This window comes from Nothobranchius furzeri, chromosome 5, assembly GCF_043380555.1.
Source record: "Nothobranchius furzeri strain GRZ-AD chromosome 5, NfurGRZ-RIMD1, whole genome shotgun sequence".
NCBI lineage: Eukaryota > Metazoa > Chordata > Actinopteri > Cyprinodontiformes > Nothobranchiidae > Nothobranchius > Nothobranchius furzeri.
The window spans coordinates 46,475,037-46,490,627 of NC_091745.1; the positions used below are offsets into that span (position 1 = coordinate 46,475,037).

Sequence of the window (15,591 nt, forward strand, 5' to 3'; positions counted from 1 at the left end):
CCTGGATGGAGCTGCTATGGTCATATAACAGTATGAAAGGTTATTCTGTTAGCCCAAGTGTTAATATTTTATCTGTCATTCAAAAATGAACTAAAAATCAAATTTTTACCATTTTATTAACCATCAGGTGTCAGTTGTGCAACACAACATTTATTCATTTATTTTATTCCCTGCAACGAGATCTGCTTCTGTCAGAATGATGAGGATGAAAAAGTATGGCTTTAGCTAGAAGATCTATGGTTATACTACCTACAAATCAAGTACAGTGTCCTAATTTTTATTTAATTGATGAAAAAAACCACTTTATAAATAAATGATTTGTGCATTATTAGTTTTGTTTGGACGCTGTGGAGTTCACCTCAGGACAAGAGTTACCCCTCACTGTTCTCAAACACACCAACCACTGTGGGATTTCATTCAGTTTAAATATTTGCTGCCTAAAAGGAAATAACTGGTATTGAAACAGCTACATGATGCAACTAAAAACCAGTAACTCACCGTTAAAACGCTGATGCTTGAGCTTTAACGTTTTAGATGAATAACTTTCCCACTGTGGGTGTTCAGATCATATTTAGTTCTGCTTATGTTAGAGCTTTTGTTTGTACGGATCATTTAGCTTTGACCTGCATCGTGTCGTGCGCAGTCAGAGTTTTCATCACTGAGACGTCTCTGTGAGACTCTGCAGTGTCATTTAAAAAATCGTCTATTTTCTATCGGTGGCTAATGCAGGGAATAGGGGTGGATGTCTGTAAAATACAAAAACCGAAGAACACAAGTGAGGCCACATGTCTCCCTAACTAATCAGGTCAGTTTGCTCCCTGGGAAAACAGCAAGTGTGAACGGTGATGCAGATGAATCACAAACTGAAGGAGTGTTCAGTCAGAGAGCAATCTACCCATGCATTATCTGCCTTTCCACACAAATTTTATGTAATCTCTCCACAATATCTGCAAGGCTGCTGTTCCACCCACACGTGCTCGTTCCTCTCAGCAAATGCACGTTACACAATTGACTAAGAGTAGACTCTTTAACCTGGGGCTATGACGGGAGCTGACTGGAGCTCACCTGAGCATTTCCCACCTCTGTGAGTCAGACTGCTATTTCTGTAATTTCAGTCATGTTGAAAGTGAAATGAATCCAGACAGACATTCTCCTAATTGTGTTTATTATTTTAAATAAATGCAACTGATTTTTTAACTTTTTTAAAAATATGAACAAACATCGAATCCACGGATCCCCCCGGACCCAAAAAGATGTCCTCACTTTGTAGGAAAAATTGTCTAAATGGTCCTCAGTATGCAGTAAGTACAAGAAGACACACACACACACACACACACACACACACACACACACACACACACACACACACACACACACACACACACACACGCATGAGATGAATAAATACAGAAAAGATGGAGTGTGTTTGAAACGCTGACGCTGAAGATGATTGAGGCTTGATTTCTAAATTTAACTTCCAGGAAGGATTTTTGCTCTTGCTGCAGATGTTCAGAACTGCGTTGTTAATACATGTGATCTCTAATGAATGCTATTTATCTTCTCATGAAAAACCGTCAGCTGTTTTTCCGCTAAATTATTTATTAAAAGTCTGCAGCAAAGATGATGAATGTATCAATGGTTTCTACAGTTGTGTTTGTCTGAATTGATCTTAAATATCTTAAAAATAACTGTGATGGACTGGCTCTCTGTCCACGGCGTACCCCGCCTGATTCCCCCCCCCCCCCCCCCTCCCCGCAACCATACTTGGACAAAGCAGGTTCAGACAATGGATGGACGGATACCTTAAAAATAACAGAACGTTGTTGCAGTTTTTTAGATTCTAGAGCAAGCATGTTGAAATCTGATCTTCTCTTATTTGTTGTGTCATTTATTTTTTCTACCTGCAGTGAAGAAGGAACACAAATAATTTAACTCATTACAAATTTCTCCAACATCCAAGTTTTGTTTTCCAATATGCAACCTCCCACTACAAACAGCACACACAGTTTAGAGAATATATTATGCAAATTGAAATGAATTATTGATAGCTTGGTGAAGAGAGGAAGATTTACAGTTATTCATATGCAACAACAACATTACACTTCATTAGCAAAACATACTGTTATTCAACTAAATCATAACAGGTGGATTCAGAGAAGGTCAGCTTTAAGTTCATCAAAGACTAAAATCAGTCCTTTAGTGCATTTGCTTCGATTGTGGAGCTGTTAAATAAAATGAAAAATCATATTGTTCGTGATAATTACCTCCACAACATCCAGCCAAGTCAAGTATGCTCACAGTGAGGTGAGTGGAGTACTCGCAAGGTCTTAAATCAAGGAATGTTCCAGAATTATAATTACAAAGGCTTAGCTTAAGATGCCAATGATTATCACAGTCAACACTCCGAGTGTTTTTGATCAGATGGAAACCAGAGTGAGAAGAGCATTCATTACAACATAACACATTTCCAGGACCGGTACTGAGGAGGTGCTGGAAAACATTTTCTCCTATACGATCAAACACTGTTGTACCACGGACTTTGGGTCAGAAACTCCGGACTCTATATTATCTGCCAGGTTTAAACCAACTCAGTAGTAATTCCCCAAAAAGAGAGCTGCCATCATTTTTAAAGATGTCATTCAGACCAGGGCAATCGCTATCAGCGTTAGCCCCTCCCACTCACTGTTGGGCTAAAATGACAAGTAAACGATTAAAACCTGGATGGCTGGGAGCTTTCTACAGCTGAATGAAGATAAGACTGAGATCCTCATCTGTGCCCCAGACAAGCTGGTTCCCAAAGTCAGAGACTCTCTTGGTCAGCTTGCTTCTCACACCAAACCTTCTGTCAGGAATCTTGGCGTGACCTTTGACCCAGCTCTCTCTGTGGATTCTCATGTCAGTTCTCTTGTTCGCTCTTCTTTCTTCCATCTCAGGAACATTGCTAAGCTGAGTCCCATTCTGTCCCGCTCTGAACTTGAGACAGTTATCCACACCTTCATCTCCTCACGCTTAGACTACTGTAACTCTCTTTTCACGTGTCTGAGCAGAACCTCCCTGAACCATCTACAGGTGGTAATAAGGTAAGAAGCTTCCTCATCTGGAGGAGCTCAGCAGGAGCTACTGCTCCTCCTCACCGAAAGATGCTTGCTGGGTTGTTTCTAGTAGCCTGACCTGCCAGACTCGTCCTCAGTTTAATTCTCCACAGAGAACTAGTTACTCACAGGCAGAGAGGCACACGAGGGGCGGGACTAGCCAGCTCAAAAATAACCAATAAGAAAAAAGGCGGAACTGCCGACTGTACCGCGTGACGCTGTAGTTTTTTTTAGCTGCAGTCAAAAATGGCATCTGGCGACGGCGCAAACATCTCTTTTTAGAAGAAAGGCTTTTAGTGCTTCTACTTGTGGTTTTAAGGATGTTCAAGTCATTTAGAACAGAGGAAAGAGCCGCAGAGAACTCCGCTTCAGGTGCCATCTCTGTTGTTTATTAGAAACTCAGCTTTCCGGTGTGAGACGTACGCTGCACAGCGCTGATTGGTTCGGTCAGAATTGTCAGGGGTGGGGTTAAGTGAATAGAAGAGTTCCCAGATGCAATGCTTCCCATAAAGAAGCATGGCACTGGCTTTTCAGGCCAGTGTTAGGGTTGGGGAGCAGATCCGTAGGAAGACCCACACATGACCACAGGGATTAAGTGTTCTGGACTTCTGTCGTGACTTCTGAAACTTTTAGCTCTGTGAGACAGCCTTGTATGTGAGACAGAGATGGACTAGATTTACTTGGAAAAGCTACAAATATTAGATTAGCACTGAAATAAAACAAATTGTGCATCGTTTATTGAGCCAGACTAATCCTGTTTTTCTATCTCGCAGCCTCGCTGCCTCTCTGATCTCCTCTGAATTCCTGTTTCTATTAACTTTCACGATCTTTTTGTTTGTCGTCTAATTTCTGTGTAGCTGAACTGCAGTTCTTTTCATGAGGGGGTGAAACTTGCTTTTTAATGCATGTTTTATCTCAGTATAAAATGACTTTACTCAGACTGTCGTCTGGTGTTGAGAGTGTGTTACAAATCACACCAAACAGCAGATTGTACCCTGTGAACCTCAAGCCTGACGAGAGCTCTAATTTCAGCGACCAGATGTTGCTGGGACATCGGGCAAATTGCACTCAGCTAAATAAAAATGTGATATTTTCCAGGAGGAAATCACATGATGCAAGGATTGTCCTCAACTGTCCTCAATAATTTGCTGCTGAAAATCTGTTTGAGAAGATTCAGCAGGGAGGAAGCTAACTTTAAAATCCAACAACCTTAAAGCTGATTGTGCATTCTGCTATGAGCATAATTATTTATAGATGAACTGGTCTGGCCCCTAGAAACAGAATAAAGACCAACTTGAACTGAGTTCAAGCAGGACCTTCCCTCTAAAGATTAAGATTAGACCGGTGTCACACACACTGGTGTGGTGTGGTGAAAATTGTCCTCCACATTTGACCCATCCCCGTGGAGAGTGGGGAGCTGCAGACACGACCGCGCTCAGAAACTATTTGGTAGTTTAACCCCCCAATCCAGCCCCTCAAGGCTGAGTGTCATGCAGGGAGGTGTTGGGTTTTTGGTATGACCCAACCGGGATTTGACCTCTGATCTCCCAGTCCCAGGGCGGACGCTCCACCACTAAAGGTCACTGAGCTGAGCCATATGGGAGGAATGAACCCAATTATCCTGGTAAGTTAGACTGTTACAGTTTTTGTTGACGTATCGTTTTTAGCTGTTTTTAATGCAGTCAGGGCCGTGGAGTAGTTTTGCAAACACAATTATCTCAAAGAATCTGGTTAAATAATAAATTAACCTTTTGCTTTGAACAGATTTGAAATGAAATGAAGCAATTTCGACAAGAGCTGAGCTAAATCCGACCTCCAACTTTTATGGAGACTTAAGCAAGCCCCTCAGATGTTTTAGACGGTCAGCCAACAACTATTGGTATCTAGAGGTCCCTAAATAAAGTGTTGATCTAACCGAACCCTGAGAGAACACCTGCTCCTAAACAACGAGGGGGTCCTGTTAGCTCAGAGGGAGGAAAATGTGTCTAAAAAAGGAAACTAAGATGTCAGTGAATGACTTAAAGACTTGCTGAGCATCACCTGATCTACAAAACTACACATTTTGTATGATGGAAATACTTCTAACCAGTCAGCAACTAAAAATGCATCCTACGCTAATGAAATGTGGAAACGAAGAGCCTTTTTTGAAGACTAACAGTCCACACAAAGACATGAATGCTGCAGGATTTTGTTATTTTACCAAAACTCGGCTCTAAAATCCAGATTCCCAGACAACAGAAATGATGCAGGCTTGCATTACCCATCTCCGCTGTGGTAAAGCGTGAGTTATGTGAACTAGTAAATGAGGTAGCTGGGTTGGAGATTTCTCTGGGGCTGAGCTATTTATTTCTCCTGTATAACTAATGACGCTGTAGCTCTTTGAAGAGGATGGAAGTTTGACGGAGTGGCAGCATTGTGAGCGCGGGGGCAGCACGCTTTCCCCACAGGACGGCCTGTGTAGTCTGGCTTCCCAGCCTGATGCTTCGCTCGCTCGCTCGCTGCTTAGCAGAGAGGGCCTTTTTTATGCAGAAGGGGAAAAGAGTTCAGAGTGAAGCCATGTTAGCTCGCAGTGCCAGGCAGCTGGTGAACAACTCACGCTCAAACAAGCACACACAAACGTAGTTTTTTGGCTCAGTGGACAATCTGCAACAACACGGGCAGACAGAGGACAAGATCCAGGGAGGAAAAAATGTGAAATTACATTTTATGGGTCAGCTGTCTTTAAGTAACTATTCCATTATAAAGTGAAGGTTAAAGTGGCGTCAGGGCAGATTTTAGATAGGTGCTGCCATGTTTTTGTTGCACGTATACAACCTTCACCAAAGGATAAGCAATTAGCTTTGCCTCAATCTGCAGCCAGTCCCTCAGAAAGCATCAGAAGCCGTTGTTTAGATGCATTGTAGAAGTTTCTCTGCAGCTCAGCTCCTTAATACATGCAGCTTGACCTTTTTATCATCCCTTAAGCATTGAGATTGCTGGAATCCACTTGCAGAGCTGCAAAAAGTTGGCTCTAATCAGTAAAACAATCCAGGGAAATACTCGATAGATTGATGCACTGTTGACTGATTAGATTCAGTCTGGATGTGTCCTTCTCCACGTCCTTCATACACAGGTAAGTCTAATCCAATTGCCAGCAAGATTCAATTATCTCTGAAACTCTTTAAACATTGCACAGTTTTAGGCATCAGAACGAGAAGTGCATACATATTCATGTGCAAACCAACGCTAGAGCCATTCCACGATAAATTAGGATGTGAAAAAAGGATTTGTTATGGAAATATCCCGATGAGCTCAGTTAAGATTCTGATTTTTGGTTTTTCCAGCTCACTCTTGGAAGGAAAAAAGTTTTTCACTCAAGAAAGTTTACATGGTTTTGGAAGAATTGTTTCCATTCAAATGTTTAGGAAGTGGAGAAAAGTGCTGGTTTCATCAATAAAAGTGTTAGCCTATTAGCTTTTACAGTAAAGTTTGTTATTAGCGTTACAGATGTGCACAATGCTAGCTTTAGGTAAAGCTATGCCACTTGCTCCATGTGTCTCCTGGAACAAAATGTGACTTAGTTAGGACATTCCTCAGAGGTTATGGTCCTCGGAGGTTTTGCTCCATCCTGACACGACAGCATGAGCTCCATCCATGAGGAGAAGCTCCCGTTTCACCACATTCCAAAGGTTTTGGATTGGACTGAGATCTGGTAACTGTTGAAGACGTCTATCTTTGGTCATGTTCTAGAAACCAGTTAGAGATTATCTGAGCTTTGTGACATGGTGCATGATCCTGCTGGAAGTAGCATCAGGTGATGGGTCCATGTGGTCATAAAGGAGTGGACATGGTTAGCAACAATACTCAGGTTAGCTGTGGTGGTTAAACCAGGCTCAGGGGTCCTGAAGGGTACCAAGTGGGACAAGAACACCACCACCACCATCACACCAGTGGCAGCAGCATGAAACATGACACCAGGCACCAGATGGATCCATGTTTTCATGTTGGTGACACTAAATTCTGACCCGACACCTGAAATCCAGACTCATCAGATCAAGAAAGGCTTTTTCCAGTCTCTTCTGGTCCACTTCTGGCGATCCTGTGTGAATCAAAGGCTCAGGTTCCTATTCTTAGCTGAGAGGAGAGACATCTGGTCTGGTTTTCTTCTTCTGTGGTCCAGCTGCTTCCAGGTTCATCATGTAGTACTTCAGAGATGCTCTTCTGCAGACCTTGGTAGGAACCAGTGACTAGCTGCTGATGCCGTTCCATCACCTAGAGCCAGTTGGACCATAGTCCTCTGACCTCAACAAGACATTTTTATCTACACAACTGCTGCTCACGGGGAGTGTCCCCTCCTCTGACCACTTGATAAAACCTACCGATAGTTGTGAATAACAAGAGCATCGTAATTCTGAGACCAGCCTGTCCCATATTCAAAGGCTTTTAAATCACATTTTCTCCTCCTTCTGATGCTCAGTTTGAACTTCAGCAAGTTGTCTTCACCTTGCCTTAATGCCCTGAGTTGCAGCTGATTGGCTGATTAGATATTTATGTTAAGCAAAACAAACAGATATACCTGCAGAAGCAGCTGTGAGTGCAAATAAAATACTTATTCAAGGAAATTGGGAACAAAGCTTTGTTAAAGCTGACTTGACTAAAGCACTTGTGAAAGCGTTACCTTATTGAATCTGTAACAGCTGATTTCAGTCATAAACTCTGAACCACCATGTTCTGTTGTAATCATGCATTCTGCATGACTACTATTAACCATCCAGGAGAAGGAAAATACAATTTCATAAGTATTTGTTCTTGTTTGTATTCATGCTGCATTCTGGGTAATATGCTGCCACGCCAGGCAGTTAAGGAATAAGTGATAGGCCTCAGAGACAGAATGTTATGGTCTACATATCACAGCACTGGCTCAATCCATAATCTGACTCCCACAGTGCAAAAGTGGCAAAACAACAAGTCATCTAAATTGCCACTGAATAAATTGGAAAACATTTCTCACTGTCCTTTCAACCCTTCAATATTCAAATAAAAGGAAATAGCTGTACCTCACGGGTAATGAAATGTGTTACCCACCCAGTTCAGCATAAAGGCAAGAGAAGAAATAAAAGTTAGGGACACAGTTAAAGGTGGTGAAGTGGGGTGAGACCAGATCTGTTCCCCCAGATAGTGTACACATGGGTGGATGGTAAGGTGAAGGTTCACATCTGGGGGCAGGTGGGGAGATGAGAGGAGGAAGACGGTGGGGATGGTGAAGATGGTTAGCCTGAGCACAAAGGTGTAACGTCGTGAAATGGACTGATTTTAAATGGTAAATGGCCTGTATTTGATATAGCGCCTTCTAGAGTCCTGGAACCCCCCAAGGCGCTTTACAACACAATCAGTCATTCACCCATTCACACACACATTCACACACTGGTGGGGATGAGCTACGATGTAGCCACAGCTGCCCTGGGGCGCACTGACAGAGGCGAGGCTGCCGAGCACTGGCGCCACCAGTCCCTCTGACCACCACCAGCAGGCAACGTGGGTTAAGTGTCTTGCCCAAGGACACAACGACAGCGACAGACTGAGCGGGGCTCGAACCTGCAACCTTCCGATTACGGGCGAGCACTTAACTCCTGTGCCACCGTCGCCCACAGGTCATATGCAGCCAGAGCAAATAACCCTGGCTTCTATATGTTCTGCTGCATCTTCCCTTGTCAGCTTTGCCTCTACAGTTATCCCGGCACATCAATTAACTCAACTAATTCCAACCGCCATCTGCTATGCAGTTTCAGATGCACCTCTGGAGCTGCAAAGGCTCAGGATTTATTTTGTGGGGAAGGAATGTTGATTTGGAAAATATGGGAATAATTTGCTTAATTGAAGCACCTAATGCTTCAATAACTCAGCAGAAGACATCCCAGAGGTGATCAGGTGTGATCACACTCCTCTCCCCTCGGAACAAGTGGTCTCTCGTCCCCAGCTTGATGGATTTTTCCTCTAAATGAGAACTCCTTTGGAAGGGAAGTGCGTTTTGTGCAAAAACAGATGTCTTTCATATCAATATGAGTCATAGAATAGAAAATGATGCTGTTCTTACCTTCATAAGCTGCCTTAAATCCATGAGCGCTTACTGCAAAGTCACTGGTAAGCCTCAACGAAAAAATGGAGCCAGAACTGGTTACAGGAGCAGGGATGGAAAATCCTGTTAACCTGCAGGTAAGAGAAAGCAACCTCAGTGCTGGATGTGATGTCACTGCTGTCATCATGCAGATGAGTGAAGAACTCAATAGATTAAACATGTAGAGGTTTATTACTCAGTCGGAGCTGGATTACGGCATTAACAGACCTTTGCACCAGATTCTAATTTTCCCAGTTTCATCTGTAATTTGTGCATAATTTGAAAACTACTTCAGTTGAAGTTAGGGCAGTTGAGTCAAACTAATAAAAATCTCTCCAAAACTAGACCTCAGGTCATATTTAGCCATTCAGAGTGAGAGCAGAAGAAGTTAAAGACTTTGATGTATAATCTGTATAATTTCATGTCGGCCAATAATAACGGTAGATTGGTAATATCGGACATCCCTAGTTTAAAGTAAATTACAGCTTTCTAAGTTAACACAATTACATTTCTGAAAAAATCACTGAACAAAGACATCAGAACAGGTTAAGCATGCTGAGTCAAATGAAAGCAGACCCCATCCATCAGGCAGTGATGCACTGGATGCTTTATAATAAACCACCCAAATGGGAACCCTTCCTCATTGTTTTGGAGCTGTTTGAAAGCTTGCAGCATTGTTACAGACTGATTCATTGCTGCATTTCAAATTAGGTGCAGATCCAAACAAATCTATTTGCTTTCACGGCATCGTAAAAAAGATGTGTAGCTGACCATTCCTCAGCAGAGCCGCGGCTGTTCCATCGACCTTCTACCGCGGGAACAGGAACTAAACGTGTGCCCTGTAGTTGTCTCGTGTTCCATTACTTCTTATTGCTAGTTTTGGAGCCCTTTTGAGACTGAATTTCAACTTGACAATAAGCCAGGTAAATAATGTCCACGCTGGGCCAAATGCGTAAAAAAGAAACTCTCCTAGTGACAGCAGAGGAGAGGGTGCTGTATTTACAGCTTCAATAGAGTTTCCAATTACAGCACTGTGAACTGTGCAGTAAATAATTACCCTTTTTTGCAGGTACTCGCTGCATGCCAGGACACTACCAGGAGTGAGTCGTGATGCAGTTTTAAACACAGGAAACATAACTTGAATGTGACCTTGTTAGAAGTGCAATCACTCAAAAGACCATTGTGCTTAATTTAACAGCAACTGTGGTTTAAATTAAAAATGAAGCCAAGCTTGTGTTGAACAAGATAAATCTTTGTTGGTGGTTTTTTTACAGCAAGCAAATACCAAAGCAGAAAGGGTAGAAGACACTTTTTATCCTTTTACTAAATAACGCTTCTGACCGGGTGGATCTGGTCAGGTCGTCCACATGGGCTACAGTCTAAACAGCCAAAGGTAGAGAAAAACAGAAGAGTGCATATATATTCTCTGGAGCTAAAAGAAAAAGTCTCATTAAACAAACTGGTTGATACACAAGTTGTGTTTCCCTGCAGCCTGGAGAAAAGTCTTAACGCTCACGTGGAAATGATACAAAGTCATGAGTTCATTCTGACCATGGTTTTGAGCCACAACACTAAAAAAGGCTTCAGAGCTTTTTCCTCTAGGAAGTTATGAAATTTCACTGAATCACAGTCTGATGTCAAGCTGGGGGATTTTTTAAACTGTCCCCTAAACCCATAGTCTGGAGAAGGGACTTTGGTGGGGGGGCTAAATGTTGGCTGAACAAAATAGAGAGAAAACCCAGAACACTCAGCGGTGGTAGAGTGCACGCTCGCGAGGACATCAATGGCACACACTGGCCTGAGTGCAATACAGCAACCCAAGGAGGCTAAAAAGCTTCGACCCATCACAGCTCCAGAGAAACATGAAAAAACCTAAATCAGTTTTTATTAAATTAAGTTTTGCCCCTTTATCGTGCAGCTGCACTGACAGTGAAGATAAAACGTGTAGAGGGGAATAAAGATGTGCTTCTAAGGCAACATGAGATAAAAGGATGAGAGGGAACAGATGCACTGCTGCAGCATGGCCTTATGGGTAATGTGGAATATTTGGACTGAAAAATGAGTAGTGAGAGCTGAAGCACCTCAACAACGAAAGGAACAAAAACTTCATTCAAAAAAATAAACCACAAACCGAAATATGTAATGTTGGTTTAAATGCAGAAACTATGTGAGGCTGTCACAACACTAAATATGTCATCATTTATTCAAACTTCCTTTAAAAGTTTAGGTTTCAGAAAATATTAAATATTATGAAATAATAATTGCACAGCGAGAAACATACATCTGACTAAGATTTCATATTTAAAAACAGGAAACGTCTGATCTGCTGTCACATCCTCCTTTTAAAAGGGGAGTTCATCCTAACCAGGATATATAAGTTCATTCATTTGTTTTCTATTGAAAGTTATTATTCCAACACAATTTACCTTCACAATAAAAGTGTCTTAAAAGGAGTGTCATCGATACTTCAGGCTGGATGAAGTCAAACCAAGTCACAGCGGCTCCACATCTTAAAGAATATTTTAAAGGCTTTAGGCTTTTTTTGGGCATCTGTTTTTGTTTTTGCAATAAGTAAAATAAAATTTGCGCTGTTAAAAATGATAATTTATCATTGGCCAGCTTAAAGTACATGAACACTTTAGACTCGTTTTTTCTTCAAAAACACTTCATCTCAGATACAGACCAAAAATATTGACACTAACTAAATGTTGTTGTTGACATGATCCATTATGATGACTAGCAGCATTAATCTCTAACCTGAAAAATGTCGTTTTCTAAACCATAAATTAAATTAAAGACTTCTGCTTTGGTTTGTTATAAAACCAAGAAGCACCTGAGTGTGTCTGCAGCACGACAACACAAACCTCTCCAACATCTGGCATTCTCTACAGCAGGATGGAAATAGAAATGTCTCTGACAATTAAAGAGGCATGCTGTCCTCTGAGACTCAGGTACCTTGTAACGTAGATAACAGGACAATAGCAGGTCAGCAACAAAATCACATGTCTGTTTAAGATTCAACTAAGGCACTAACTTCTATCTCCCCTCGGGAGGAAGGCCAGATTCTCTAAACAACAACATGTAAAACGTCAGCAGTTAAAGACACAGGAATAGCTAAATAAAACAGCAGCAATAACGAGTTTATTATTAGCTACTGAAACCTTATTCTCAATGCGTCGAAGATTCTTAGCAACTAAAACAACTGTCATTTGATTTGACCTCCATTTTTAGTTGTTGTTGTTCCTGTCCATTGGCTAAAGGCACCCTCTGACATCATACAGATAAAAGCAAACTGGAACACAAAAGTTGAAGCTAAAACAAAACAACCCACTCCTGTTAGCTGGTTCCACCACAGGTTTTAAATCCAGCCTCCATCATGTAAATGAATGGGACATTTTCCTGCATAAAAATCTAAAGATGCAATGATCTCCCATCATCGTTCAGGCATTAACTTGAATGATTTAGTTTGGACCTTGCTACCATCCAATTAAGTTCATGTTACTTATACAGGATAGAATAGAATGGAATAGAAATTTTCATCCATTTATTCATTTTTTATCACTTCATCCTCACCAGGGCAACAGGGAGCTGGTGACTTTCTCCAGGGACCATTGCGTGTGAGGTGAAGGACAACCTGGACAGGTCTTTGTCCATCACAGGGACACACAAAGACATTCAGTTTGTCACATAATCACTGACACCTAGAGATGACTCAGCTGTCCAATCAGCCTGACATGAATGTAAACAGGAGGAACCAATGCATGCATGGGGAGAACATGCTAACTGTGCAATAATGCCACAGAGGTGGGATTGGAACCAGTCACCCTTCTGCTGCGAGGCAACAGCATTACCAACTGCATCACCATGCAGCCTAATTTATTCTCAATAGAGTTCAAATAAAATCACTTTAGCTCACACGTCATCTGATGGATCCAGGATTTCTGGCAGGTTAGGTTGTAGTTTGAGGCCTAATTCAGACGTTTTGCATGTTTAGGACTCTTATTTTGAAGAACTGAAGGAAGTTCTGCTGTGGATGCTGTTGCAGAGGTAAATAAAGAACTTTACAAACAAATCAAACCTTGGAAAATGATACCATGAAAAGCAACAGATCTAGCTGTTGTCCTTACGACTGACCCTCTGGGACCTTGGGTTGTTTGAAGAGAAAAAGATTGAAAACGTTTACGGCTAAAATGATGATATGGTGACTTCATTCGGACTTACTCTCCATAGATAAACAGAATGTTTTCCCTTCTCGGATAGGTGGGGACAGCAGGTGCCTCCACAGCCAAACAAGGTCAGATCTGCATGCTTGGACAGAAGATAACTCAAATGCAGCTCTATGAATAGAAATTACAAAAGGTGACTCAGATAAAATCCAGATGTACATCTGTATTGGTTTCCAACCAGAAATGCCGGTGTGTTTGTGGAGGCGCCAGCTGTTGGAGCAGCTACAGCGTCCCCTGCTTCTGAGTCACAGCAACAACACGAGCAGAAGAAGGGCTTATGAGCTCGGGAACAGAGGGCCAATAACTGGCTGGACAGATGCGGCCTCTACCTGAACACACTGCATCAGCCCTGAAAGCAGCTGTCACACATTCCCGCCACCTGATTAGTGTGTCAGGGAACCAGTACGACGTTCAGAAAGAAAGAGGAAGACAGAAAAATGTACCTCGATTTGCCCAGCCCCCTATCTGTCCACCACCATCTGTCTCTTCCTCTGCTGTTTCTGTAGCTCTCCTTCCCCCTGTGTGCTTCACACAGCATGGGGCTTTTATTTAGTGTAGCTTTACTTTCTCTCTCTCTCTCCTGTTGCTTCACCTCTTTGTGTCTCTTTGTCTCTTCCCACCTCGCCTTGTTCCTACACGCCCTTCGAGTAATAGAATAAAAAGCAGCAAACAGGAGACAGAGAGGGTAAAGAATTTTTAAGTGTTCTGACTGATCTTGCCAAGTAACCAATTAAAGCAAACTGCAACCCTTTGGTTATTGTTAGGTACAGGCAGAAGCAAAGTAAAGCTTGTTTGTTGCTATGGTAATAATGACCTCCATATTAACTGCCTTTTAAAAAAGAAAAAAGAAACAAATTAGCAGGAAATTATTAGCATGCTTACTTTGATCTAAATATCCTGTTATTGCAATAGTTTAGCCTAATATAGTTTATGAATAGCAGAAAATTTGTAAAATGATGTTTTCATTCAGATAAGGAGAGTTGTCATTTGATTGAGAAAAAGCAGCTAGGGCAGTTTTATTATTTGATGCTCGTAGAAATTAGGGATATACGTTTAAATTTACACAACGTAATTGTTGTCATTTTCCTGCTGGCTGCTGATAATATAATGTGTGTGTGTGTGTGTGTGTGTGTGTGTGTGTGTGTGTGTGTGCGTGCGTGCGTGCGTGCGTGCGTGCGTGTGTGTGTGTGTGTGTGTGTGTGTGTGTGTGTGTGTGTGTGTGTGTGTGTGTGTGTGTGTGTGTGTGTGTGTGTGTGTGTGCATATACACCTAACCCACTAACCCACTCACATGTGAGAATTATAATTGTGCTTAAGCTCTGTTGGACAGCTTGAGGTGTGCATTTGCAGATGAGGCATTGCTTGTAGCCATAATCACAGAAGTAAGGAGAAGGCCTTAAGGTGCAATACATTTTTCGGCCACTAGATGGTGCGTCTGCGGAAAAGCTCTAGATTTCAACACTAGTTTGCAGTAATGCACTAGGCTGTGGTATTGCAGTCATAGAATTGTTTTTTTTTTACTAGTTTGGACATGCACCAATGCAGGATGCAGGTAATCCCTTGCATAACAAGACAGAAGAAGTGCAACATGTATTTTGTGATTACTCTTTTACAAATGTAAGTGCACGTTATTTCAATGATTGACATGTGTTAATTAAATAAAAACAGTATTTTTTTGTGTGTGTTTTTAAATTTTTTTGTGCTGTGATGTCTTACTTAACCGCCACGGTTCTTTTTTGAACAATACCCAAACCTAAAAAATAAATAAAAAAGTTTCACTTCATTAAATCTGCCTCTACATCACAGTCAAAAACCGTGGCCTCACTGAAGCTTCAACAGTCAGAACATGCATCCATTCCTTCATATGAATCACTGGACCAGTGAACAATGAATGAATACCAGACAAAAACACACAGAGATTTCAGCAACAAAACATTGACTAACTGCTTAATGTCCGCCTCAGTATGCCTAAACTTTTAAGCCACTGTAGTTTTACTTCCTTAATTAACTTTTGTTTTAATGACCTTCATTCATTTATGTTCATAGATGCATTTTGTTTCATGTCAACACGTTTCAAACCAACACATGCTATGCAGCAACTAACAGTTGGTATTGCGCTAACTTTTATTGAGCACCTCTAATTGACTTAACTGAGGAATTCCCTAAGAGTGGTGCGTGCG

At 41.7% G+C, this 15,591-nt stretch overlaps 1 protein-coding gene across 6 annotated transcripts in view; it reads right to left on the reverse strand.

Annotated features, from left to right (window-relative positions):
• Window positions 1–15,591, reverse strand: part of LOC107378702 (CUB and sushi domain-containing protein 3) — a 434,947-nt gene that overhangs the window by 348,456 nt on the left and 70,900 nt on the right. For all 6 annotated transcript variants that reach the window (XM_070550820.1, XM_070550818.1, XM_070550816.1 and 3 more), the window contains exon 3: window positions 9,166–9,278. In XM_070550820.1, coding sequence (XP_070406921.1) covers window positions 9,166–9,278 — 113 coding nt within the window. The remainder of the gene's footprint in view (window positions 1–9,165; window positions 9,279–15,591) is intronic.